Source organism: Haliotis asinina, chromosome 3 (genome assembly GCF_037392515.1).
Source record: "Haliotis asinina isolate JCU_RB_2024 chromosome 3, JCU_Hal_asi_v2, whole genome shotgun sequence".
NCBI classification, from domain to species: Eukaryota; Metazoa; Mollusca; class Gastropoda; order Lepetellida; family Haliotidae; genus Haliotis; species Haliotis asinina.
Genome location: NC_090282.1, coordinates 45,268,813 through 45,294,219, shown reverse-complemented (window position 1 = coordinate 45,294,219; position 25,407 = coordinate 45,268,813). Strand labels below are relative to the sequence as shown.

Genomic DNA, 25,407 nt, shown 5'->3' with positions numbered 1-25,407 from the left:
TGTGACGATGCTTTATATCAACACATACATATCCAACTGGCTCACTTCAAATGACTCTTTGTAGACAGGTATCCAGAATGCAAGGTGAACTCCAGGGATTCCATTATCTTAAAGGTACACATGTAACACCATTCACCATACTGTGTCGAACACTGAATATAGGGCACTGGGACACATGAATGATGCTCCTTTCTCACCAACACATGAGGGACACAATGACTCACAAGACATTCACCGAGCAGGTTACGCACAACACTGTTACATCCTTAAACTTACCTGGGCGCTCTGGTGAGTGTCAGCCATTGAGTCTTTAATTGACATGTTAGACAGAGTGTCCCCAAGTTTGTTTGCAGTGAGCGGCGAGGTTTGCAGATTGGACTGGTGTCCAGATGAGGTGTAGGACTTTGAGTTGTAGCCAGACACTGATGCCGACTGAGTCTGTGAAGGGGGGGAAGATAGGCTTGAGGCCTGGTTCTGATACGCATTGGATGAGTTCGTGCTCGACTGCCGTGCAGAGGACGGTTGCGAGTCTCTCAACTGGTACGATGAACCAGTCTGCTGCCCTTGATATGAACCTGTTTGTGTTGATGAAGGATAAAGAGAGTTCTGGGTAGCTTGGCTTGACGAGTAGTTCGTTTGACTCTGGAATGATGCTGCACCGGCCTGGTAGCTTGGATACTGGTTTGATGCAGATTGGAACTGGTTGGATCCAGATGAATACTGGTTCTGTCCAGTTTGATACTGATTCTGACTAGGCTGGTACTGTGATGGAAAGGAGCTACCTTGTGTACTTGTCGTATATGCCTGTGTATTGGACAGTCCAGAAGGCTTATGTCCCTGATAGCTTGACGACTGGTATGTTCCTGATGACTGCACAAATGAACCCAAACTTGATGAATCCGATTTCACAGTGGAAAGTGAACCTAGAAAAGAAAAATAATCCAAGATTTTGTCATACACTTGGTGTATGCAGATGGAAATACTTGGTTGCATTTTTCAATAACTGGCTGCATTTGCACATGCCTTAAAAGTGAGTCCTGATGTGCGTTTGCAAACAACTCGATGTTTTTATCACACTTTTCTTTTCTTGCATCACAATGGATACATTTTGTCAAATTTCAGATAACAGTGTGATGTTAAATACAGATGAACCGTCTGTACAAAGATGTAAACTGTAATTACCCTGAGCCAGTGAAGCTGCTGTCTGCCCCTGTCTCTGCCCTCCCATCAAGGGGCTGGATTTCATATCAGTCTGTGAAGGAGGGAATGGTATAGGCTCTGGGGGCGTCATCTGAACAAATACCATTTCAAATATTAGTTAATGATACTTAAACATTAACATACTGCTGCGTACACTGAATTAATGAATTAAACGCATCTATATGATAATATTTTGAGAGAATGCATGGGAACTAAACCAGAAAGATTTTATTTCATAAGTTTCAGAAATGTCTCTCTCTTGAGGTTATTTTCTAATCACGACAGATGGCCATACCTTTGTAGGCTGACTGAGTGGTGAGGGAGCATCTTTCTTTGGTGGTGTTGTATTGTAAGCTGTGTTTTGGAACACACTCGTTCTGGGTGAGGAGTGATCAAGACCACTCATTGCAGGTGGCTGTTTGCCAGGGGACGACATCATTGTCGCAGACATCACAGATTCAGAGGATTTGCTCGATTGAGATAAATGGTTATTCATTGAAACAGCACTGAAATATAAACATGATAAATAGATATGGATATAAAGAGAAGAAAAAGATGACTACGATTAGGATAAGACAATTATGACTTTTATTGTTGGTAGGTTATTTTCAAATATGAAAATATCTATATTTACACATGACACATGTACTGCTGAGGGTATAACCCAACCTTTTTGGACACTGAATTTTGGACCTGATGTCCACTCAAACAGAACTGAAAAAAAGTCCAACAAAAGGGATTTTATCTCAGCCAATGACTGTCATTACTACCAGGGAAGCACAAATGACCCATTTGTATTTTTTTATAAGTGGCTTAAGTAAATCAGTTCTCTATTTAAATAAGGTTACATGTAATAGAATAGACAGACAAGAAGTCAGATCCAAGTTTTACCTATTTTGGGTAGTTGTCGTGTAACTGCTTGCAGTAACAGAGTCTGAGGACCCAAAACTGAATGGAGATGAGGAATCAGCTCCAAAGTCTACTCCAAACTGAACATCCAGCTGTGGCATCACATGGCCTGGCATTTCTACTGCTGATGCCGGAATCTGAAACAAACGCTCCAAATAGTAATTTTAACGCTCTTGCTTTTTGTCTCTGTAGAATGGACCCATGAAGGTCCCGGGGTAGAATAGGCCTTCAGCAACCCATGTTGTACTACATGTCGTACTACTTTTTAAACTTATAATACACTATCATCTTACACAGAGAGCAATTCTATACCCCAAAATGTATATAAAAGCATGATAACACAATATAACTTTTGATTCCTTTTCTCAGTGCAAGAACATTATCAAGGATGAAAATCCAGAAATAGCAAGTCACAGAATCCATATTAATTACGTATCAATTTCTGTCCTTGGGAATGGCTGAGACATTGCACATATATGGTGTTTTAGAAGTTTATTCAAAAGTATTAAGATACGCAAAATATATGCTTGTGCAAATGCAGTATCAAAGAAAAAACAACTGGAAATGTTCCCTCTCTGGCATGTCTAAAACATGCTCGTGGCTGGTTGTGTTAGGACATAGGGAGCACCAAAAGAATGTAACCACATTTCTTAGAACTCATTATAATAATATCTTCTATGTAGAGTCGTTTAATATATAAGCTGTGTCAAAATGGCCATTACCATCTTGTATATTGTGCAATGATGCTTTGTTGATTTGAGGGTATTCCATATGGAACAGTACTCACTGGACCTGTATCAGTCCATAACATCTCCCAAGGGTACTCCCACAGGGTACTGTCTTGCAGGCCATAATCATTCCTCAGTTACGACTATTGTAGTCAAACAAAGGACTTCTTAGAAAACCTGTGTACACCTCATTCATTGCCATTGCCAGTTTACTTTGTGGAGAATAAACTTAGTGAATGTGCTGCCACTGATCATTTGGTACTCAAGATGGTGTATTGAAGCATCACTGAAATCTTTACATCTTCACAAGAAATTACAATTATCAAAATTTGACTGAAAGATGTCCTTGGGGCAAATAGATGATCATGTTTCAGAGAATCAAGGCAAATTACAACTGAAAACATGTTATTATCAAATCATACACATTGAAAACAATGTTATTATCAAATCATACACAATGACAAAAGACAAGAGAAAATATGAAAATATGACATATGCCCATTAAATGTAAATGTAAATAGTACCTTTGATGGAGGAGGCAGCTTGCTTCTCTGCGGTTTAGGCCGCTGCTGCAGTGCCTGCTGTACATGCGGAGGCTGCGATGACATCTGTTGTGCTGCCAGAGACTGTGCAGATATACTGCTTCCCTGCTGCAAGTTTTGAGAATATGAGCTTAACCCACTAGGTGCAGCCTGTGATTGAAGATTCGAAAGGTTCGACCTTGAAGAGGATCCAATCTGCAATTACAAGAACACTTCTTGTAAACACAAAACAAATACGAAAATCAGTACATTTCTTGTAGAGAGTATTTGAGACCAGATGAATTAACATAAAGTGGACATTCTAAAGCTTTCTAAAACTTTAATGAAGGTTCTGGGGTATCAGAGTGTCATTAAACAAACATGGCTGCCAGCATAATGTTTGAATGCAAAAGGAAAGACAGTGTTATCAGACAATAAATATCAAAGTGGTTAACAGTCATTGTAAACCAAAAGTCACTGTGTTCTGTAATCTGATTGGTTGAAAAACATGATCAAATGGTATTAGATTCCCGGAAACTGCAAGACTATTCACTGTGTATTTACACGTAAACAATTGTTTTGTTGCGTCATCAACAGTGGTGACGTCATTCAAATCATATTGTGACGTAAAGTTAGAATGACGTCACAAATGAGCAACTCCAGATGCTACCATGGGAACCAGCTGAAACGGCCAGCTGATGACACTTCACTGCTGTACCCCTACTCGATGTAAAGGAGTGCAGACAGTAAAACCCCTTTAGTTTACTTTTTTGTTTACAATGTCGATAAACATCATGTGTTGGCCAATTTCCGGGTGTTATTGAGTATTTGAAGCATGGGAATGCATTTGGAACCGACGGCGTTGATGTTTATATCCTAAATGCATACACACCCCAATAGTGTTCTTGATAGACTCTGTGGCCTGTTGGTTATACTGGGCTATCAAGTTATCATTTGCTTGCTGTTGTTGCTGTTCTGCCGTCTTTAACAAAGTACCAAGGTCCAATCTGTGAAAAATCAGTCAATAATCATAAGTTTTGTGAATAAAATGACATCCCTTCTCGAATTCAGTTGTTCATATCAGATCACTGGTATCAAATATTCATGTTTTTTCTTGCTCAAAATGGGATGGTTTACTTCAATTTGGTTGTTATTCATCAAAACAAGACATGAACAATGGTATATATACAGTGACAGCACACACATATTGGAGTTAGTTTTAATGGTAATGTGGCAGGGATTGGGAAAGATAACTTTGACAATGGGCCTTTTTCAGGATTATAAGCCATTTCCTGAAATTTAGAATGGGCCACTGCCCTTGTATCAATAGTAAACTTCCAAGTTTTAATGGGCCATTTTTCATTCTAATGTGCAAAATGGCCCTTGGCCCCTGCCTTTCCCAATCCCTGATGTGGTAGTGTCATAATACACGACCACAGTCCACAAGGCCACAAATGTCAACTATTTTGTCAGTGTTTCACTCTATATATTAAATAAATCACCAGTTTGCTTATTATTGTATTCATTATTAAATATTTGTAACATGTATCATATTAGCCTCATAGTGGATTCACTCCACATCTATTATTCATGCAATTTTCCTGCTGTTTACAACCTCAATTTCTTTAACTGTAATAACATATCATTAGCAGGTATGAACTTTGAACTTTGTAGCAAGTTTACAAACCCATAAACATTTGTAACCTTAATTCAGTTTACCTTTTCCTTAAAAAAGTATTTTGATAATATGAATCAACAGTGCCAGATAAACCATTTCCTGAAAACCTGCATGGTTGAACATTTCTATTTACAGTTATAAACAAAACCAAGCTCTCGAAATCTTTTTATCACAGTAGAAATTGCATTACAACTTTGAATGTATGTGGGAATTGAAAATGAAAATAGTTTTGATATTGGTTCTTCATACACATTTTTTACGAAAAAAAAATCATTGAATTATGAGGGCAATTTGAAAGCAAAAACCCTGACCTCTGTCCCAGTGTACTAGGCTGTCCAAGGGAGTTGGAAGTCACAATTGATCCAGGCTGTCGAAGAGGGCCTTGCTGTCCCATTGAGCTTGGCATTGGACCAGACTGTCCAAGAGAATTTGACTGACCCATGGAGCTGGTGATATCATTGAGTGGAGAAGGTGCCATTGGTTCCTCTTTCACTGTTGATGCTGTGAACACCTTTGACTCTGTCAGCTATGAGAAACACAGATAATCAAATATCTTACCTTGAGACAAAATCCACAAGATGATATTAATCGGAACAAAGGCTTGTCAATCACATAATTTGCTGTCTTCAGAAAAAGGAAACTAATGGTAACAGTAAGCATCAGAGCTATGGATAACATTTTTGGTCATTGAGTTGTGTACCCGTTTGTGTTCATCTCAAATGGGTATCCTAATTTTCCTTTGAGTAACCAAATAAACAGCAAACACTGTAACTGGGTATCTTTTTGCCATTTTCCAATAATTGTAAAACTATAATAAATTTAAATGTTGGATAAATGTTTGTTTTTTGTATCTGATCTGTAATATGAGAAACAATAAGAAAAACTGCAAGTTGCTTAGTTCATGAGTTGAAATTTAGAGAACTCAATATACCTCAGTTATTTTATCAATCAATGCATAAGTTTTGACATTTTTGTGTGTATGCATGCAAGATCAAATTTATGAAGTATTTACAAACTTTCAAGATAGACTGAATAGGAACTTACATAATAGACTTAACAGGAATTGAGTTTCACATAAACATTTGCATAACTTACACAGATAATCTTAACCTCTGAAAAACAGCATTTGTATCAAAACAAAATCTGGTGGCATCTGATGTTTCCACTTACCGATCCCTGCCAAGTATCATCATTCCAGTCTTCAGATGCAGGGGCTGACTCCCAGGTTTCTCCCCATCCTAAACAAACCAAGAGTTAAACGTATGTAATGGATAGTTTATCAAATATCAATGCAATCAACGCCAAAAACTAGCATTGTAAGTTTACAGGTATTGAATAGGAAACAAATGACAGTTTCTAAACATTAGTCACAGAGAGGTCTGTTGTATTACCAATCCTCTAAAAATTGAAATTCTAATACATATGTATCCAAAGAGGTAGAGAATACCAATGAATAAATAACATGGAAAAGTAGTCGTCCAAAGTATGCTGACACCTACCATAATACATGAAATATTACTGCAAAAATACCCACTGCAACCTTTCAACCCTTCACAATGTTTTTCAAATTATGCAAAATGATTATGTTGAAGTCAAATAGCAAGAAAAGCATTCTCAATCCCAGAAAAGGACACTATTCACTATGATTACCATACTGAGAAAATAGTCTGGTTTGTACAGAGATACCTGCAGATTGGGAACAATAACCATGGCAGGTGCCTTGCAACTTCAGATACCGGTGCCAGGGAACACGTCATATTTGGGATTTCACTTTCTTAGTAAAGTACAAATTCTAGTACTTTTTTAGGTTGTTCATTTCGAACTCGCACCCTCAGAGTCAGGCACCTAATCACCAGCACACAAAGTCAGCCACCTAGCCCACTCAACCACCACGACTTTACTAAGAAAGTGAAATCCCAAATATGACCTATGTTGCATTTGCCCACTTTCTAAATGGCATCGTGTAATCACCGGTGTCAGGGGTTCAGATAATTTCAACATCAGAGTACATACTCCTTATTTTCTTAGAGCACAGAAAGTAATTTAATGGAGTATCAGTGATCTTGTGTTTTGTTTCAAGTATGTACCACAATATTGCTACTTTAGTGTAAACAGGCCAATGAACAATACAGCAAGACTTTTTCAGATAATCAATGTAAATGATTCTCAGACAGTACATAATTGTTGTGGTGCATGTGGTACATTTTCTAAATTATTTCCGACCACATTGCCACTATCATGCATATGTTTTATCCATGCATATGCTGGTACAGCCATTATCTGGAACCCTGAAGAATACTGCCAATCTGAATAATGTCTACAAAGAGTTTTGCAGTGAAACAATTCCTGCTTCACTGAAATTGCTGGAGTGGTAAGGTACCTCTTCAAAAAACACGACAGACAACTGTGTCACACTAGGCATCCTCTAAATGCTAACTGACACCAACTGTCACATTTAAGTTCAAAGCAGACATCCATTTTTGGATTCCAGTTTTCTAGCTATTGCTTTTATTAAACAAACCTGCTGGTTCCTTGTCAGCATTCTCTGCAGTTTCATTCGTCCACGTATCAATCTGAGGCCCTTTATCAAATCTCTGTGGACGGCCTTCAGACTTAAATCCTCCACCACCTCCTCCTCCCCTACAATGTTAATTTTATCACTTGCAGACACTAAAAAATAACAGCATATATGTACACCTGAAGTTAAACCTTCCTTCTCATACTACCTCCATCAGCTCCAGGTAGACAGTCTACTGATGAAGGTCAGGCAAACCATGTACTACAGTACTAGCCATATCATATCTGTGAATTATATACAAGACAAAATACTCATTTAACAATTCCACAAACTATCATATATACAACTGGATCTGCTGATCCTCTAAAGACAGTACAATGCTTACATACACACATGAAATTTCGACTTGATTCTTTTTTCGGTCAAAACTTTGGTTTTATGGCCCTCATCATTATTTCACACGGTACACATGGTAAAACATGGTTATCCATTGAAACATACATATTGTTACATTTAAAAAAGAGATTGGACAAAACATTTCGGTAGTCACATGCATGTGTTTCTGTATTTACACAGTTTTGCAATACTATCTTTAGATGTGTTTGTTAATAATTCCAAAAATTTCAACATACTTGGTTTCCTCCAAAAACAAGGTTTAATCAGATGTTTTTTAAGTACTGTATGTTTTGGACAGATTAAAACAAAATGGTTTTCATCTTCAATTATATTTACTTTATTTTTCTTACAATAGATACAGTATCTTTTTTCCCTCTCAATATTTTCTTAACACCCAGTTTCAATTTTTTATTTATGACACAGAATTTGTAACAGTTAAATACCTAACACTATGGATGTAAAGCATTGACGTATAGTTCATATCCAAATTCACATTTAATTTGATTGTATAGCCAAAATTTAATATATGAAGCAATGTCATAAAGCCACTTTTGAAGAAAACAATCAATTAAACATTGCTTAAAAAGACAACAACTACTAGCGTCAACACATACTAGGTCACACCAAAGACATCCAAAATCACATATAAATTGAACATTTTTAACATGGAACATGTTTCTGACCCCATTATTACACTGTGATAACAATTCATAAGTTAATTGAGGAGGCAATTTGATGTACTTTGCAGTTTGAACTAGTATTTTACAACCCTTTAATCTATTAATATGTACAAAGGAAAACGACCTAATTCATCATATACAGCCATAATAGTAACATTGTGATGAGCTTTAAGGATATTTTTACAAACATTTCAATGTACACAGTCAACTGCAATTGCATTTTGCGAACCCGACTTCACTACCACAGTGCATAGTAGATGTAACAAAAGAATCAAACAGACCACAACATGTTTTAGCAGAGAAGTGAACATTTCTAATGTTATGGAGCAGAACATTCATAGCTATTAAACCTTTACCAGCAAACAATTTGAGTAAATCCAAAATTACCTGTGTATGTAATCATATTACAAAAGCAGATAAATTTATCTACCACCTCAAGCAGCATAATATTAAAACACCTATGTTCATCCTGTTTTAACTTTTCGTCTCTTGCGGAAAACCATCACTTTTGCCTTCATACTATTAACTTGCAGGTATCAGTGACTACAGCATTCATACAAACTTTTCAGAAAATGTTAAAGTCTATTTGGCGATTCAGTAAGCAAGAGTATGTCATCAACAAACAGTATAAGGAACAGATTAACATATTGAATCCAAAGTTCACTATCAACATTTTCTTGGATTTAAATAACAGGCCATCCCTATAGAAAAACACTATCAAAAGCCTTTGATAGGTCAAAAAAAAACACAATAAAGGCGTGCAATTTCTTGTGAGTGAGTGAGTTTTACACTGCACTCAGCAATATTCCAGCTATATGCAGTGGTCTGTTAATAATCGAGTCAGGACCAGACAATCCAGTGATCAACAACATGAGCATCGGTCTGCGCAGTGGGGAACCGATGACATAAGCCAACCAAGCCAGCTAGTCTGACCATCCAATTTGGTTGGTCACCTCTTACGACAAGCATAGTCGCCTTTTATGGCAAGCACGGGTTGCTGAAGACCTTTTCTACACCAGGACCTTCACGGGTCACAATTTCTTGTTGATAAATAATTTTATAATCCAAACTGAGCATCTGAAATGACGTTACATTCCAGGGGCTCAAATTAAGTTTTTTTCAAGCGTGCCTCATGGGCATTGTCATGAAAATATAAGTGTGCCATTTCAGTTTTAGGTGTGCCATAAATTCATCATCTATTAAACAGAACTTCAAATCATTATACGACTTAAAGTGATTGTAAAAGTTGTAACATTCACTAATAAATCATGAGTAATGAAACAATGGTAGGTAAGTACTTTTGTTTGTTTTACTGACCTCAAACTTTGAAAAGACATTGAGCATTAGCTGGCTGTCCAGTGTGTATATTTATCATTAGTCATTGTTCATAATGTCACGTTAAACCATTTGAAAATAAAGGCATAAAGGCACACTGGTAAGAATTTAACTGTGCCATTTCAATTTTATATGTGCCACCACTGGGATGGCACAAGTAATTTCGATCCCTGCATTCATTAGACCATAACATTAGTCTCCTATTCAATAGGGAATACATGTTTGCAAAGCCACAATTAATTGTGATAACATAAATAGTATCACTGAACAACTGAGTTGATGCACTATAAGTATTTAAATGCTCACCTTCCTCGACCTCCTCTTCCTGCAAATCTGCTGTTACCTATGGGAGACAACATATTAAAAAAATGACAAAAAATTTCTTAAAGTCCAATTTAAAAGTTTTACAATTTTCTTTTTCAAACTATATTAGAGTAAAAACAAAAAAAAAGGCAAGTCTTGTGACTAAAAATGTATCTCTATAAGTAAGCAAAAATTAATGTTTTTACTGAAAATAAAGTAAAGAACAGCTATTATGAACTTGAAGGGACTAATAACATTAGTCTCAACTGTAACTTATAGAACACATCTTACTAAAAAAAAGTACAAGTGGCGAGAATCCAACCTATTGTTTGTTACAAGTATGCTATTCATAAACAAAAACGTCTTTTAAATTCCTTTAGAGTCAAGAATTAAAACAAACTATACTGAAAAAAATGTTCTGGATACTGTTACGCCAAATGTATCTTGCAACAATATTTCAACCATTACATTATACATAGTGTGACAAACTTTGTAAAGCAAAATACTAAAGGTAAACCAACCTGTGGTTTTAGTAATATTACTGTTGACACAATTAGCCATCAAATAGGCAACAGCTGTAGTTAATGAGTGAGGCAATATTTCATCTATACATCGACCAGAATGATTAATAGTACATTTTAGGCTATAATATCTGTCAACAAAGGACAATACAAGAACTACTTCATCACAGATTTATACACAAAACCATCATTGAAAAATAAAACTACCAGTGAAACGTAAAACAATACATAACACAATACAAAAAAAGATTGCTAGGTCGTAACACAAAAGACAAAGGTGCCTTTCAATAACTTTGCATGTGATCTAACTGGATTTACACCGTCATAGCACAGACAAACATAGCTTTGGATTATAACATATATTCTTTGATTAAAACACTGGTAGAGATGAAAATAGTTTGAATGACATCATATGTTGTTCACTGGTCACAAGGGTGGCACTGGTTGATGTACCATTGATATTGTTTATACAAACATTGAGGGTACAACAACCCATGGGCCCCAAGGGACCAGTGATCAGCATGTTTATCTTACCGAACACCTCACTGTTAATTTTAAACTTTGAAGCATGGGTATTGCATTGTACGCTTCAGTCAAGCGGTGTCATTAAACAATTCGAATCTTGCATCATCCTGGTTTGACTACAAACGTCGTCCTGGTTCGACTACATTTGAATGTTTTGTCAAAATTTATTTAATGGGATGCAAGTCGACACAAGAAATACAGATTTAGAGTTATCTCCCTTCTATCAATTTGCATTCACGAAAGATCATGCATGATTCAGTGTTACTTGACATAAAGAAGTACTACCGAGAAGTACCAAATGAGTTGCCATTGGCAGAGAAGTACACCGCAAATTACCCCATTTGAAAGAGGGGTACATCGAAAATAATAGAAGAGCACTTCTTATAATATATACCTTCATGGGGAATAATAATATGGTACTTTACTGCTATAAACAATCAGTTAATAATCATATAAAAAAGCATGCTCTGTATATCCAATTTATCAACAAGTCAATAATCAAATAAAAACTACTGCTAATCATTCACACATGATGACTAGAAATATTGATCCACTGTAACTGAAAAATCAACAGTCAGGCAGGAACATTCTCTGATCATATCTTCCCATGTAACCTCTGTTCTAGTATGACCCTTTCATGTTGCAAGCATTCAGGATTTGTGATTGTTGCAATCAGATATAGTTGTACAACCTGCAACACTGTTTTAATAGTGATTTGCAAAGACCTGATAATTTCCATAGGCTTCAGGTGAACCAAAACCTCATCACTTACACAATCTGCAAAGATTCTTCCAGATAGAACTGCTGTAAATTGTAATGGCACCTAAATCACTATCTGTGACAATGAAGAAACTAGCAGTCATGTCACTGTAACATCCACATAAGTAATCTGCAGGGGAGGGATATTTGTGGCCCTACTTTCTATTGCTAGTTTCTGATTTACAGTTGAAAATATTGCATACTGATCAACTAACTCCATGGTGGCTACCATACTGGATCAAAGTCAATAGAAGATATGTTCTGATGGGATAGAAAGAAGGGAGATAATTTGTGTTGCGATATTTTGCCGCCAAGGAATACAATATGGGAAAGTATACAGTTGAACCCCGTTTACTCGGACCCCACATATCCGGAAACCCTGTCTTAAGGACGATTTTTATGTTTAAACGTAAAACACAACTTTGCAGATTCTGGTACCTTTCGGTTTGCACTTACCGAAACAAATCATAAAAAATGCCAATTCAACCTATAAAGTTGAAAAAAAAACGCGATGAAAAAAAAGCCCGCGAAGTCGGAGTTCAAACGTTTCACTAAATTCCCCCCAGCGCTGGGGGGGGAAACTGGTTTCAACAGCTGTGCTGCGCTGTGTCCATAACGCATGCGCAGTGAATAGTTTCGCGGAGCTTGAAACAGTATGCATGCCCAACGTCTGAGGTCGTGAGCAGTAGTCTAATCTTGGTTGTGTACACAAACAAGTAAATAATCTACTCGTTACGTAAAAAAACTTGTTGATTGTGGTAAGCAGTCTCTGTCACAGAGAAAGCTCAGTGTCTGGTTTATTCACACATATATGTCTGCCTGCCTGTCTGCTAAAGACAACATGCAATACACAGCTTCAATCATTGACCACGTGCAATTTGAACTTAACACCTATCAGACAATACGACATAAAGACAATCTGTTGATTTATGACTCGTGCACCCGAGTCCCGTGCCTGCCACATTATGTAATTAGGCAAGTGTGATACACATGACATGTTTTTATGTCTTTGGGTTCCAAACAAACTACATTCATTTTTTTCGGATGACTGGATCTGACGGAAACTGGTACAAACTCTTGTCAGTTTCAAGTCCTGCTTTGTACTTGGACGAATGACAGATTCCCGCCACACAGTAGTTTACCATCTCTACTGAGATGAATTTTTATTGGATCGAGCGCAAATTCAGAGGACATGTATTTTCCAAACCTAACATCTCTATATACATTCTTCATGGATAACGACTTTGAATTCTTTTAGTCTATATGATTTTGTTTGACAACAGTATATGAATCCATACTGAAACGACACATCAAGTACACAAAAAGAACTTGTTATCCATAAAGAATCTTACTTTCTTGTGATTGGCTATACTTCTAAAATGCCCATCAAACAGATCATCTTTCTGTACACACAATGAACCCTCAGAATATCGGCAAAAGAAACATCCAATCGGAAGCCGTCGTTACACTTGAGTGCATATCCACCCACTATGACTGGGTTCGGTCTCCCGAGGGCTTCTTTTCGGGGGAAGTAAGCCCAAGTACAAAATATTGCACTTTTGAATCGCAATTGTACGCTTATAATTTTGCTTATTTGTTTTTTGAAAAGCAGCAATGTATTTTATATGTCATGAATAAGTGATAAATGTGTTTTAATTATGTTTGATTTTTTGGTTGCATGTGACCTTTAACTGGTCCCCACGCTTCTGGACCCGAACGGCGAATTTTCAAACCAATCCCATATAATCCTTATAAATCGACCCCTGCTATCTGTTGTGATGCAAGTTAAAAATAGCCTCCCACATGATCTAAGTCATGTGATCCCACCCAGAAGTTTACTTTCTGCAGTCAGTATGAGTTCGACGAGATGTAATATCCCAGTGTTAGGGGTTTTAACACGACGATATAAGACAAAAACATCATCTTTATCTTACCATCCAAAGCTCCACATGCTACATGATTACATCTGAGACAACCTGACAAATGGTAACCTGCGTTCCGCCTTCCATGATTATAGGTACACTTATACGTTATGATGATTCACTGTTATTACTATTGACTGTTGATTTACTGATAGACGCACATGAACATTTTTTGCTTTTACTTAATTTTCACATTTTGCTTGTTTGATTCAGTTAACCGGATGTCTTTTTGAGTGAAACAAAACGTCCAGATAAACGGGGTTCGACTGTATCTGCTATGGCCAATGGAGCATCTTCTTAATATGACATCCTCAAATCTTGACTGACAGCCCCAAAAGAGGTCCCCAGTCTGTAGTTGGATTTATTGCATGTACTTAATTAATGGTTACTTGGCTGAAGTTGTAAATTATGGGGTCAAGCCAGAAAATAAAATCAAAACTTGGCACTCCAAGAAACTTCTAAAGATATTGCTATGAAAAAATAAGAAGAATGTTTCTTACAAAGAGAACAGGAAGTTTTACCTCTACCCCTGCCTCGTCCTCTGTCTCCACTTCGCTCACGCCCAAAACCACCAAAGCCATTTTCCTTGTCCCGGAAACCATCCTGGTCTCGGTACCCATCATGATCTTTATACCCATCACCATCTTGGTAGTTGCCCTTTCCACCACGGTCACCAAATCCATCTCTGTGCCTAAATCCTTCATTATCGCCCTCTGCGTTTCTTTCACCATACTGATTGTTCCTGTCTCTCCCCCGACCACGAGCCAGACGTGGAGGTGGTCCTCCATTACGACGTCCACGTCTAGGAGGGCCATCATGTCTGTTGTCCGGTCGGTCATCATCACGACTACGATCTCTTTTGCTGTCTGATTTGTCTGACACATGATTTGCAACTGGTTCTGTTTTCGGAATGGGAACTGATGCATTATTTGTTCGTTTCTTCTTTTTACTTTGCTCAACTTTCCATTCTCCCTGCAAAAAAATGTTGATGGGTTAAACGTGGGTTTATGGCAATTCCAGCCAGCAATTTATGCAGAAGGGACAAAAATTTTAATAGAAGGGAATGTCATAAAATTACAACTATTATCTGTATCTTGTACTTATGCAATACTGAGCAATAGTCTCGCTGCAGTATACCTGTTGCCTGTAAAGTACCAACCATCATAAACATGGACCTTGCCAGAACAATGATGACAATATTGACATACATGTATTCTTTACACAAATGAGCACAAAGATAGGTTGCTATGATTTTTTGTTGAGCTGGGTCTGCATTACTGTCATCAATGTCAAATATGTTCTGTGCAGACACAAAACAGAGATATCACTCAACAATGTCTATGCAAAATCCTCTGTGGTCTACTAGTTTGAAAATATCAAAAGGCATCAGCTTCTTTAGCAGTAGGAACACTAATATTATCTATTGTAGTATACTCAGGTAACTAGTGCATGTTACAGACTGATGATTCCTAATCCATACTTGGCAAAATAATATGATAAACAGTAATTTTGTTCTTGTCATTGAAAAGGTCTCCCCAAGTATAAGTTTTGCCTAAGTTTCATTGTAAATCTGAACATAACTGGTTCCCTCCTACCTGAGGCTCATCATCCTGTTCTTCCAGCAGCATGATAGCAGCTCTTTCAAGATCATTCTCGCAGTCATGAAGGGCGACAGCCACTGTGTCCTCAGACTTACCAGTCATCTCCATCAACTGAAGAATTCAAACACAATTGAATGCCTCAACAAAGTTTATGCCTCAAAATTGCATAGTACTAATGGGCCTGCTGTGATAACACAAAGCTTCAACATATCTAAGTTTTTAACTAAGTTCAAAGTGTGGGGAAAATACACGGTGCCTCACCTGATTTGTATAATCGCAGTACAAAATGGCAACAGTAACCCACTGCTTCCAGTGTTGACAACTAACAAAAATACCACTGTGAAACATAACTAAATCAAATCTTCAGTGAGTTTAAAAAACAACTGTCACAAGGAAAAGAAACAACTAACCAACTTGAAGTGAACAAAGTCATTCATATATAAACCTATTTCCTGCCATTGAAAAGAATGACAACGAAATGAGACATTGGTAAATATCAACTGCTTTCACCACCTGCTTGGAAAACTCGTGAGGGCTATCAGAATCAGCTGCAACATAGCCTTGATCAACAGAAATCAGGGGTATTGCAAAACATTTCACCACTAGACCTAACCAAGTGCCAAGTTTCATATCAAAATATTGGATAATTACTAATTAACAACATTTATATATTATAACACAAGGAATGTGATGGGCAATATCCAAATTCATCTTCAAACCTCTTGAATGGAAACAGGTGAACAACAACCAAATTATGTAGCACACTGACTTATGTCAAACACTGTCAAATCAAGGTCAAAATACAAAATATTCCAAAACGGAGTAATGCTGAGACCCACTACTAAACTACATATCTACTCAACTTCGCAACACTTTAAACATACGATTAACAACAGCCTTTACCACTGCACTAAAGTGTAATAACATAACAAAAGTTTGAATTTATGACAACACTTTCTTCCAACAAAAAGTCCTGTTTCCCTCCAATTTCAGACGAAGTCAACCTTGCAATTGAAACGCCAAAAATATTTTATTCAGAATTCTGAAACTATCAAAAGGAATCACTACACCACTAGACCAATCTATGTGTCAAGTTTGGTGAAGAAATATTGAACGGTGTTAGAGTTCTGCTCCGGAAAAATGAAATGTGCACGGACAGACACATGGACGGACAGGATGCATTTTTTATACCCCCTGCAAAACGCATTGTGGAGAATAATAAAGGCTTATCGTGGTTCTTATTTATCAAATGACACACTGTCAAGAACAGAAAACATACCTGGCTTATGGCGGCCAAGTCTGCATCATCCTGTCCAGAAGTGATCTGTGCTATTCTCATTTGCTCTTCTGTGGGCTGCAACAATTTCACAAGTTGAAAATTAAGTGTTCAAAACAAAAAATTTGTTTGTAACACATATCTCTTCCCTGATGTGTTTCGATTATTCAGTAAAAACATATGATCAGATATTCTGGATTTCACTGCAAAAATGACTGAACGCATGCAGAAAAAAATTAATGTTTCAAACTGATAGATTGTGTTATCACACAACATTCAAGTAATTATCAAATCTTACAGTTCACAAAACCACATCATTTGATTACTTTAAAGAACTCCAGTTTGTTGTTCACTTATTGAGAATCCCAGACCCTTAGTTTTATAGGTCAAGTTAACAAGTCATAATGATTACTTCATCTGGAGACAAGGAAAAAGTCCACATTCATATTACCATGGCAACTGAAATCCCTACAATGTATCTAGGGACAGAGCCATATATGCCGCAAGAAACTTGCAAAATTACAGGCATGAAACTTGAGAATGGATGCGAACTATTGTAAGGAAAGCAAAAAGGAAATGTTTAATCACTGATACTGCTTCTGAAATTGATTATAAGTTGAACTATCTGACACTGATTCTGTTAAAAAATACCCTGACATGATTTAAAGATGATTCATGCTGGCTATTTGAGATTTCAAACAATAACATCCTGTGAACATGATATTTTTCACACCAACATCTAAAAACAATTCACACCTTCAGACGAGGTGTCAACATCCCTTCTCTAATAAGATAAAAATGCATGGCTGCACAAACATATAAATTTTCGTGAAAGATTATCAAAAGATTAAGCACAGATAGGGTAAGGTCTGGATTTGGAGGGTTAGTCGACTTGAAAAGAGTGATCAAGTTTAGTTTTACACCACAGTCAGCAATATTCAAGCTATACTGGCAGCAGTCTGTAATTTTGTAAATAATGCAGTCTGGACCAGACAATCCAGTGAGCAACAGTACGCGCATTGATCTGCAAAAATGGGAACCGATGACGTGTCAACCAAGTCAGCGAGCCTGACCATCCCAATCTCATTAGTAGCCTCTTAAGATAAGCGCAAGTCACCTTTTGTGGCAAGCATGGGTTGCAGAACACCTATTCTACCCTGGATCTTCAGAGGTCACACTTAAAATGAAGTGTATCCAAGTTCTGTATAACCTTCTGAAAATGTGTGTTATGTCAACTAACCACATCTTGAGATAATTATATACTTAAAGGAGGCCTATTTATTTGTTCTAATTTAAAGAGTTTTAAAAGCTGCAGTCAGTATTAAACAAATAAAACACTGTCCAAAATTTCCACTGTAAATATAGTGTTGATGAATCACTTTTTCTTGTATTTCAGAACACTGCTGCGTTGAATACAGGAGGTACTTCAGTACAAGTCAAGTAAATCCTGAATGTCAAAACTGAGACTGCAATTTGGTAGAATCTGAGATTCTGCCAGAAGAAATTGCAATCGGACCCTCTACCAGCAGAGATTGTGACTGGAGAGTCTGGTGGTTAAGTCTCCAATCCTACTAGTACAAACTACAAGCAGAGGCTCCATTAAATTGTCAATTTCCAATTCAGCTGGTAGAAATGCTACTTTGTCTGTGGGAATAATAATATGAATTTTACTCAGGTATAGTTACAGACACATTTATTACACAATTTTCTGATTGCAATCTCTACCAGTAGGATCGGAGATTCTACCAGTTGAGACTCGTATCGCAATCTCTACATGTACAGACTCCGATGGCAATTTCTATTGGTAGAATCTCTGATTCTACCAGATTGCAATTACCCTGACACTGAACATATGCAACATGTCAGTATGTAAGTTGTTCGTAGTCACTAAATAAAATCATTCCTTATAATCATTCACTGTCAGGGATTGGGACAGAAAACTTCGACAATGGGCCTTTTTCAGGATTATTAGCCATTTTCTGAATTTAGAATAGGCCTCTTTACTTGACTCAAATGGTAAACTTCAAAATTTTAATGGGCCATTTTTCATTTAAAAGTGCAAAATGGCCCGTGGCCCCTGCCTTTGTGAATAACTGAAATTAAAAAATTGTATCCAACAGCTTAATCATGTATCAAGTACATCAAGCATGCATGGACTACATGTAACATGGCAGTGTTGAAAACATGGCTTGAAACACAATGGGTCTAATAACACAATTGTGAAAAGGTAAAGATTTGAGCATCATTTGCTATTAAGAGAACATAAGAACTTTTGTTAAAAGCAAGTGTCAAGAACTCCCTTCCCATAAAATTTCAAAAACTTTGGTTGGTTTGTGTGTAATTTATATCTGATCTATAATGAGAAAGATAAGAAACTAATGAAAGAGTGCAAGTTGCCAAGTTCATGTGCATGTGCAGTTAGTTTATCTGTCCTCAATAATCTCAGTCTGTAGCACATTGTGACATGGGTCTGCTTACTCCAAATTCAAGTAGGGTTGGTAACAGCAGGGATTGGGAAAGGCAGGGGCCAAGGCCATTTTGGACATTAGAATAAAAAATGGCCCTTTAGAATTTTGAAGTTTATTATTGATACAAGGACAGTGACCCATTCTAAATTCAGAAAATAGCTTATAATCCTGAAACTGGCCCATTGTCAAAGTTCTCTGTCCCTATCCCCGTGACTGGAACTAATTAACCTGTATGCAAGCTAAGAATTGACATTTTTGTATGCATACATGTAAGATCAAATTTATAAGACTACTGTGGCAAGTGGCTTTTAAAGAAATGTTTGAACCCCTGGTACTTGTACGTAATAGATTTAATAAGAATTGAGGTTTCACAATTAACACTGATATACAGCTTATCTGTACCTCTGTACATGCTATGTTGCATCATGTGTATGAAGCATGTTAAGAGAAAAATTATAACCGCATGCATGTATAAAACATGCAGACTTTATTGTTAATTAAGAGTACAAATTACAGGTAAACATGGGAACTATTTGACAATAGTCTTCTGCATTACATTACCCAGCATGCAATTTCACCACATGATGGCATTATTTTTCAGGGTTTTATTTGACCTACGAACTATGGGTCCATGAGATGCACATTGCATCACTTTAAGTAAGATGGTCTTGTTTAGTCCTAAAATGATGCAATGTACTATCCTCTAAAATTTCATAAATTCTAAGGACCAATAAGAAGCAGTCTGTCAGTTTATGTATGGGTTACACTTTCATCAAACTTGCTTTTCTGATGAGCAGAAAAAGTCAATGCATCACTTTAAGTGAAAGAACAAGAGAAAAGGACTTTTGTTGAAGACATGAAATCTGCAATTAAACATCACTAGACATGATTATTTACCTCTTGAGTTCTAATTTGTTTTTCTTAGACGTAGTATTAGATGCAGGGATTAATATTACCGTCTCGCAAACAGCGATTTAGTTAAAACAAATTCAAATGACATGAAAGAATTATTTTGTAAAACAGTCAGTAGAAAATATATTATCTGCACTGTTATTTTACCAAGAGAATTACTGTAAATCACGAAATTTTTGTGCCATGATATTTTTGCAAGTGGCGACCACCATACGTTTTTACGTCATGATATTTTTGCAACTTGCCTAATTCTCAAAACATAGATGAGGGACCAGTTTAGTCAGTGTTGGCGAAGCTGTTGATATCCAAATAAATGTCAAGAAACCTATCCACGCAGACTGGATGGTCTCGGCCTTTCAAACAGTCTCTAAGAAATGTGTGTTGCGTGGTTGGTGCCTGTCTGGACTATCGGGCGTACTGACTGAGTGACTTTTGTTCAGGTATCCTTGTTTGACATGTGAGTACAAGTAATGCTAGTAATTGGACATTTTTGGCGTCGTTGTCATTGCTTATGGTATGCATTGTATAGATCTATTGTTAATTATATGAACTGGTGAATAGTAAAGCGAAGATAGGACAGGTTGTTTGCTGATTATTCATTGCATTCTACCAGTGAACTGCGTCATATTTTTGCGAGCTCAAGTTATTCGCAATTTTCGCAAAAATATCATACTTCCAAAAATTTAATGATTTCGGTATATTGTTGCTATGTGACATTTTAGAAGGTTTGTTCCATAAATGTAGCCATAACCATGGTTATACTGCAGCACTTTGGGGTGTTATCACAAATGTTTATGAATGATTTCACATGGTTTCACTATTTCCATCATGAAAACAGTATATGTAGTCACCCGAACCTTACCGTACCAGCTGTGAATGTAAAAATGCTGGCATAGAATACATGTGTTTGAGTATTAGAGGTAAGGATTATTGGTAAAAATGATAAAATAGTTACGAAATAAGGTGGCAAACTCATAAAATAAACATCAAACAGTTTACATGAAATCGCCCAGTTACAATAAATGTGACTGGATATCAAAGAAATTACACATATATATCATTTCCTATCAACAATACTTTTTCCCCTCAAAGAGTTGAGTGGATGCACTATGTGGTTGCTTGGAATAAGATAAGCCGAAGGAACAGACTTCACGACAATCAATATAAACATTACTTCATGACATTTTGATAAAGATTCATTGACTAAATTACGAACATAAGATCAGATACACAAAGAACATATTACTAGACAGTGTTAACTAGAGTATCTACTTGCATAGTTCAGTATGGATTTCTTGACTTCTTCTGTGAACTGATCATGACAAGATGAACAATGATTAGTGGTTCAGCTTATGTATGTAAATATCATTTTGAAACTAGTTACACAGGTTAAGTTAGAACCTTGGTTAAGCCGCGAGATCAGCTTGTGTGATGTATGAAGCCAAGCCAAAATATTACCTGTACTTTGGAGGGTGGTCCATCTGATTTGGTCTGTGTCTGGTGTGCTGTGGCTTTAGATTTGTCCTTACTAGTCCTACTGGTGGCACGCGAGGTGCTCACTGCTGCACTCATCATATACAGTATGTACAATGTTTATGTACAAGAGGAATCTGAAAGAAAAAGAGCCAGGTTATAAGCTATAACAATTGAATCAGTTAATTACTGCTTGAAGTTGGTTGCAAGACCATTATGAAAATAATTTTCTCTTATTTAATCTAGTCTTTCTATTTGCAAATGTATCCCAGAAATGCTTACATTCAAAGCCCTATTCTTTGAATGAATGCATTACTGAGAAGTAACACAAACGTACAAAATATACAGAACCTATAAATTCAACAAGAGAACCCCCAAATGTTTTCAGATGATTCTAAGGTGTGCCATGCTACTTTTCTACTTCAAGGAGAATTCATTCAGTGAAGACCAGCAGTAACAGATGACCATCAGGCAGGGGAAGTGTAACACTGTTTTCATAAAATACTCCAAAAGGCAAAATGGGTTCAACCTGGACTGGGATTTTTTGTTTATATACTACCGACAGAAAATAAGGGAACCAAGAAATTGAATGTAGATGACTTTGACTGTGACAGGGTCCGTTATCGTGGCGTATCTCCCAAACGCAACATCCAATGACAATGGAATTTCGCATAATGCATACCCAGCACGTGCTACACGTGCATACAGAAGTTAACTCCTGTAAATGTGCTACACGTGCATACAGAAGTTAACTCCTGTAAATGTACTGGAGAAGTCGCAATCACTCATGCAATAGAGATTGACACTTACTGACAGAAATGCCTCTGAGGCAGTATCTTGGTGAAGCAACAAAATGGAGAATTGTGGGGATGATAGAGGAAGGGGGGGGAACATCATTATGTGAAGTTGCCCGGCAGATGGGTAAATCAAAAAGTGTAATTTCACGCCTGTGGGATAAGTACCGTCAAACGGGTGGGGTTGCAACGAGACCTGGGCGTGGTAGACCAAAATCAACGACACCACGACAGGATCGTCTCATTATGTTAATTGCTCTACGCGATAGGTTTAAATCGGCCCCTGCCATCAATAGAGAATTCCGCACACTCACTGAAAGACGCATTTCAACCTCAACCGTTAAAAACCGACTCTATCAAGCTCGCCTGAAAGCAAGACGGCCTTTTAAGGGTGTCACCATTTCAGCTCACCATAAGCGCCAAAGATTGGCATGGGCTAGGCAGCATCTGGGATGGGCTATGCGCCACTGACGTTACACCATGTTCTCTGATGAGTCAAGGTTTTGCCTACGATTCACAGATGGCAGAAAACGTTGGCGTCGGAGCGGGGAGCGATATGCCAGAGCAGCAATTCTTGACCATGATCGATTTAGAGGTATAGTGTCATGGTGTGGGGTGGGATTACACATGACAGACGATCAGATTTGGTCATCATTAACGGAGCCATGACTGGTCAGCGATACGTTGACCAAATATTGCGTCCTGTTGCGGCTCTTTTGGCTAGAGTTATCGGCCGAAATTTTGTATTCCAAGATGATAATGCAAGACCACATCGTGCCCGATTTGTCTCCGCTTATCTCAGACAAGAAGGTATCCAGACATTGGACTGGCCCTCTGAGTCCCCAGACCTGTCCCCAATTGAACATCTCTGGGACGTTCTTGGTCGAAGGGTGTATACCAGGGACCCAGGACCCGCCAACCTGGCCCAGCTTGGTGCAGATCTCCAAGAGGAATGGCGGGCAATACCACGGGCAACCATCCGGAAATTGATTAACAGCATGCCATCAAGGTGCCGTGAATGTGTTGCCCAACATGGTGGACACACCAGATATTGAACTTGACGCCTAAAATTAATTTAGTGGATATTTAAAGCAGTTTCAAATTCGCTATTATTTCATTAGTTCCCTTATTTCTTGTCGGTAGTATAGTTCTTCCTTACATATTATCAGGGGAATGGTAAGCAAGATTCCAAATTGTGGGTTTTTCACTAGCTAATTTGCATTTGACTCTTTAAAGTTTGTAGACATGTACAATGACAAGGCTTTCATCAAGTCACAAGTTTATGCACACCAGATATTATTTGCCCAATGGTACTGAAATAATACCAGGTAACGTAATAATGGCATTAAAACAAAAATGACCATTTCAAATACATTAACACGTTGAAACATGTTACACAAAATGTTATCAATGTGTGTGACATAAGGTAGGACTTCAGCCCATATCCCACTAAATTTTAACTGATGAAACACTTCAAGTGGCAATTTTAGAAGTCTTTCAGTATGTTAAGATACAATTAAAAAAAAAAAAAGTCTCATTGTTGTCAGATGAGGAATATATGTACATGTATTCAGGTGTCATAATTTTTCTAGAATAAAATTTAAAGGGGGACTACGGGTGGAAATCTTTCCTGACATAAGTCTGGTTAAAGTATGATGCTGTAACTTGAAAGAGCAATCAAGCTTAACGACGGACACAAGGTCAAGAGGTAATGTAACAATTCCCAGCTTATACATCTTCTCACATCACTATTTGCCAGTTTAAACACAAAACAGAAAATGGAATCACAAGACAGTAGGGCACTCTTTCACATCTGCTTCCTTGTAGACTAGACTAGTGTTGATTGAAAAAGATATATCCAACGATATTACTTAAAACTAAATCAACAGAACATAATAGTAACATCAGCGTGATACATGAACCATTTTCTCTTCCATCGACCTCAATCGTAGGCAGGTCAGGTGGGTGAATGATATATACACTTTTCGATTTAGCGTATCAGCTGACGAGCAGAGATTCAATGTGATGTACTCCACGTGCTCATTGATATTACGGGGAAATCCCATCCACGCAGTTTACATATTGCAGCACATCGACTAGCTTTGATACCTGGAAATTTCGTGCAGTAAATATGATCATCAATCATTTAGTCTGGTACACAAAAACATATACTGTGAAATTCAATCGAACATGGATTTTGACATTTCCTCCATGGATTGAGCTACCGTCAGCAGAAAATAGTTCCTTCAAAACACTGTGCGACAACTGACAGTAAGGCGGAGGACCCTTCGTAATTTGTATAATTTAAAAAGTTACACTGGAAAGCTCCACACCTATGGTCTTACAGTTCATCTAAACGTCCTTCAATGTATAAATGTCCGTCGTCAGACAACAACAGTGATGCGTGCCACCATGTGACGCCATGCTGGATTTTTACACAAATTTCAATCACGCACAACCTCAAAAATTGAACACATATCTCCCAACAAATAACCAAGGCGTAATCTTTGTGTAGTGAGGTTTCGTTAAAACCCACAAACATGTATCAAGATATGATGTTTACCAAATGCTGCTTATATGAAAACAGAGGAACTCTACCTGGAAATGCGCTCACAGAAAGAAGAGGGGTCACGTGACTCAAGCAGAATTCGCGCCGCCATATAATATTTGTCGGAGATGACGTCATTGTGGAATTCCCTTATATATGTTTGTTTTTCGTTAAATAAGACAATCTTTTTATTCAATTTAACAAACAGAATGCCTTCCATTCAACTGTCGATTGTACCCATTTACTCATGTACCGCGTATGAATCGATTTCTCATTCTTCACATTTTACGGAAATTGTCGATCCCAAGAAATAGTTCCCTGTATTGCCACGAGGGGCGCT

The 25,407-nt window shown here is 37.4% G+C and overlaps 1 protein-coding gene across 4 annotated transcripts in view; it reads right to left on the bottom strand.

Moving 5' to 3' along the window:
* The window catches only part of LOC137278098 (protein lingerer-like), a 33,664-nt gene extending 8,467 nt beyond the window's left edge, over positions 1-25,197 (bottom strand). For 2 of the 4 annotated variants that reach the window (XM_067810212.1, XM_067810214.1), the window contains exons 1-15: positions 25,118-25,197; positions 21,711-21,862; positions 16,876-16,950; positions 15,591-15,707; positions 14,517-14,967; positions 10,272-10,308; positions 7,558-7,676; positions 6,207-6,274; positions 5,348-5,562; positions 4,251-4,365; positions 3,362-3,574; positions 2,092-2,246; positions 1,496-1,706; positions 1,183-1,291; positions 277-923 (exon numbers count right to left, since the gene is read on the bottom strand). In XM_067810212.1, coding sequence (XP_067666313.1) covers positions 277-923; positions 1,183-1,291; positions 1,496-1,706; positions 2,092-2,246; positions 3,362-3,574; positions 4,251-4,365; positions 5,348-5,562; positions 6,207-6,274; positions 7,558-7,676; positions 10,272-10,308; positions 14,517-14,967; positions 15,591-15,707; positions 16,876-16,950; positions 21,711-21,827 — 2,649 coding nt within the window. In that variant the 5' untranslated portion in view covers positions 21,828-21,862; positions 25,118-25,197. The remainder of the gene's footprint in view (positions 1-276; positions 924-1,182; positions 1,292-1,495; positions 1,707-2,091; positions 2,247-3,361; positions 3,575-4,250; positions 4,366-5,347; positions 5,563-6,206; positions 6,275-7,557; positions 7,677-10,271; positions 10,309-14,516; positions 14,968-15,590; positions 15,708-16,875; positions 16,951-21,710; positions 21,863-25,117) is intronic. The other 2 variants (XM_067810213.1, XM_067810215.1) reach the window with 1 other exon arrangement.
* Between the last annotated feature and the right edge of the window lie 210 nt (positions 25,198-25,407).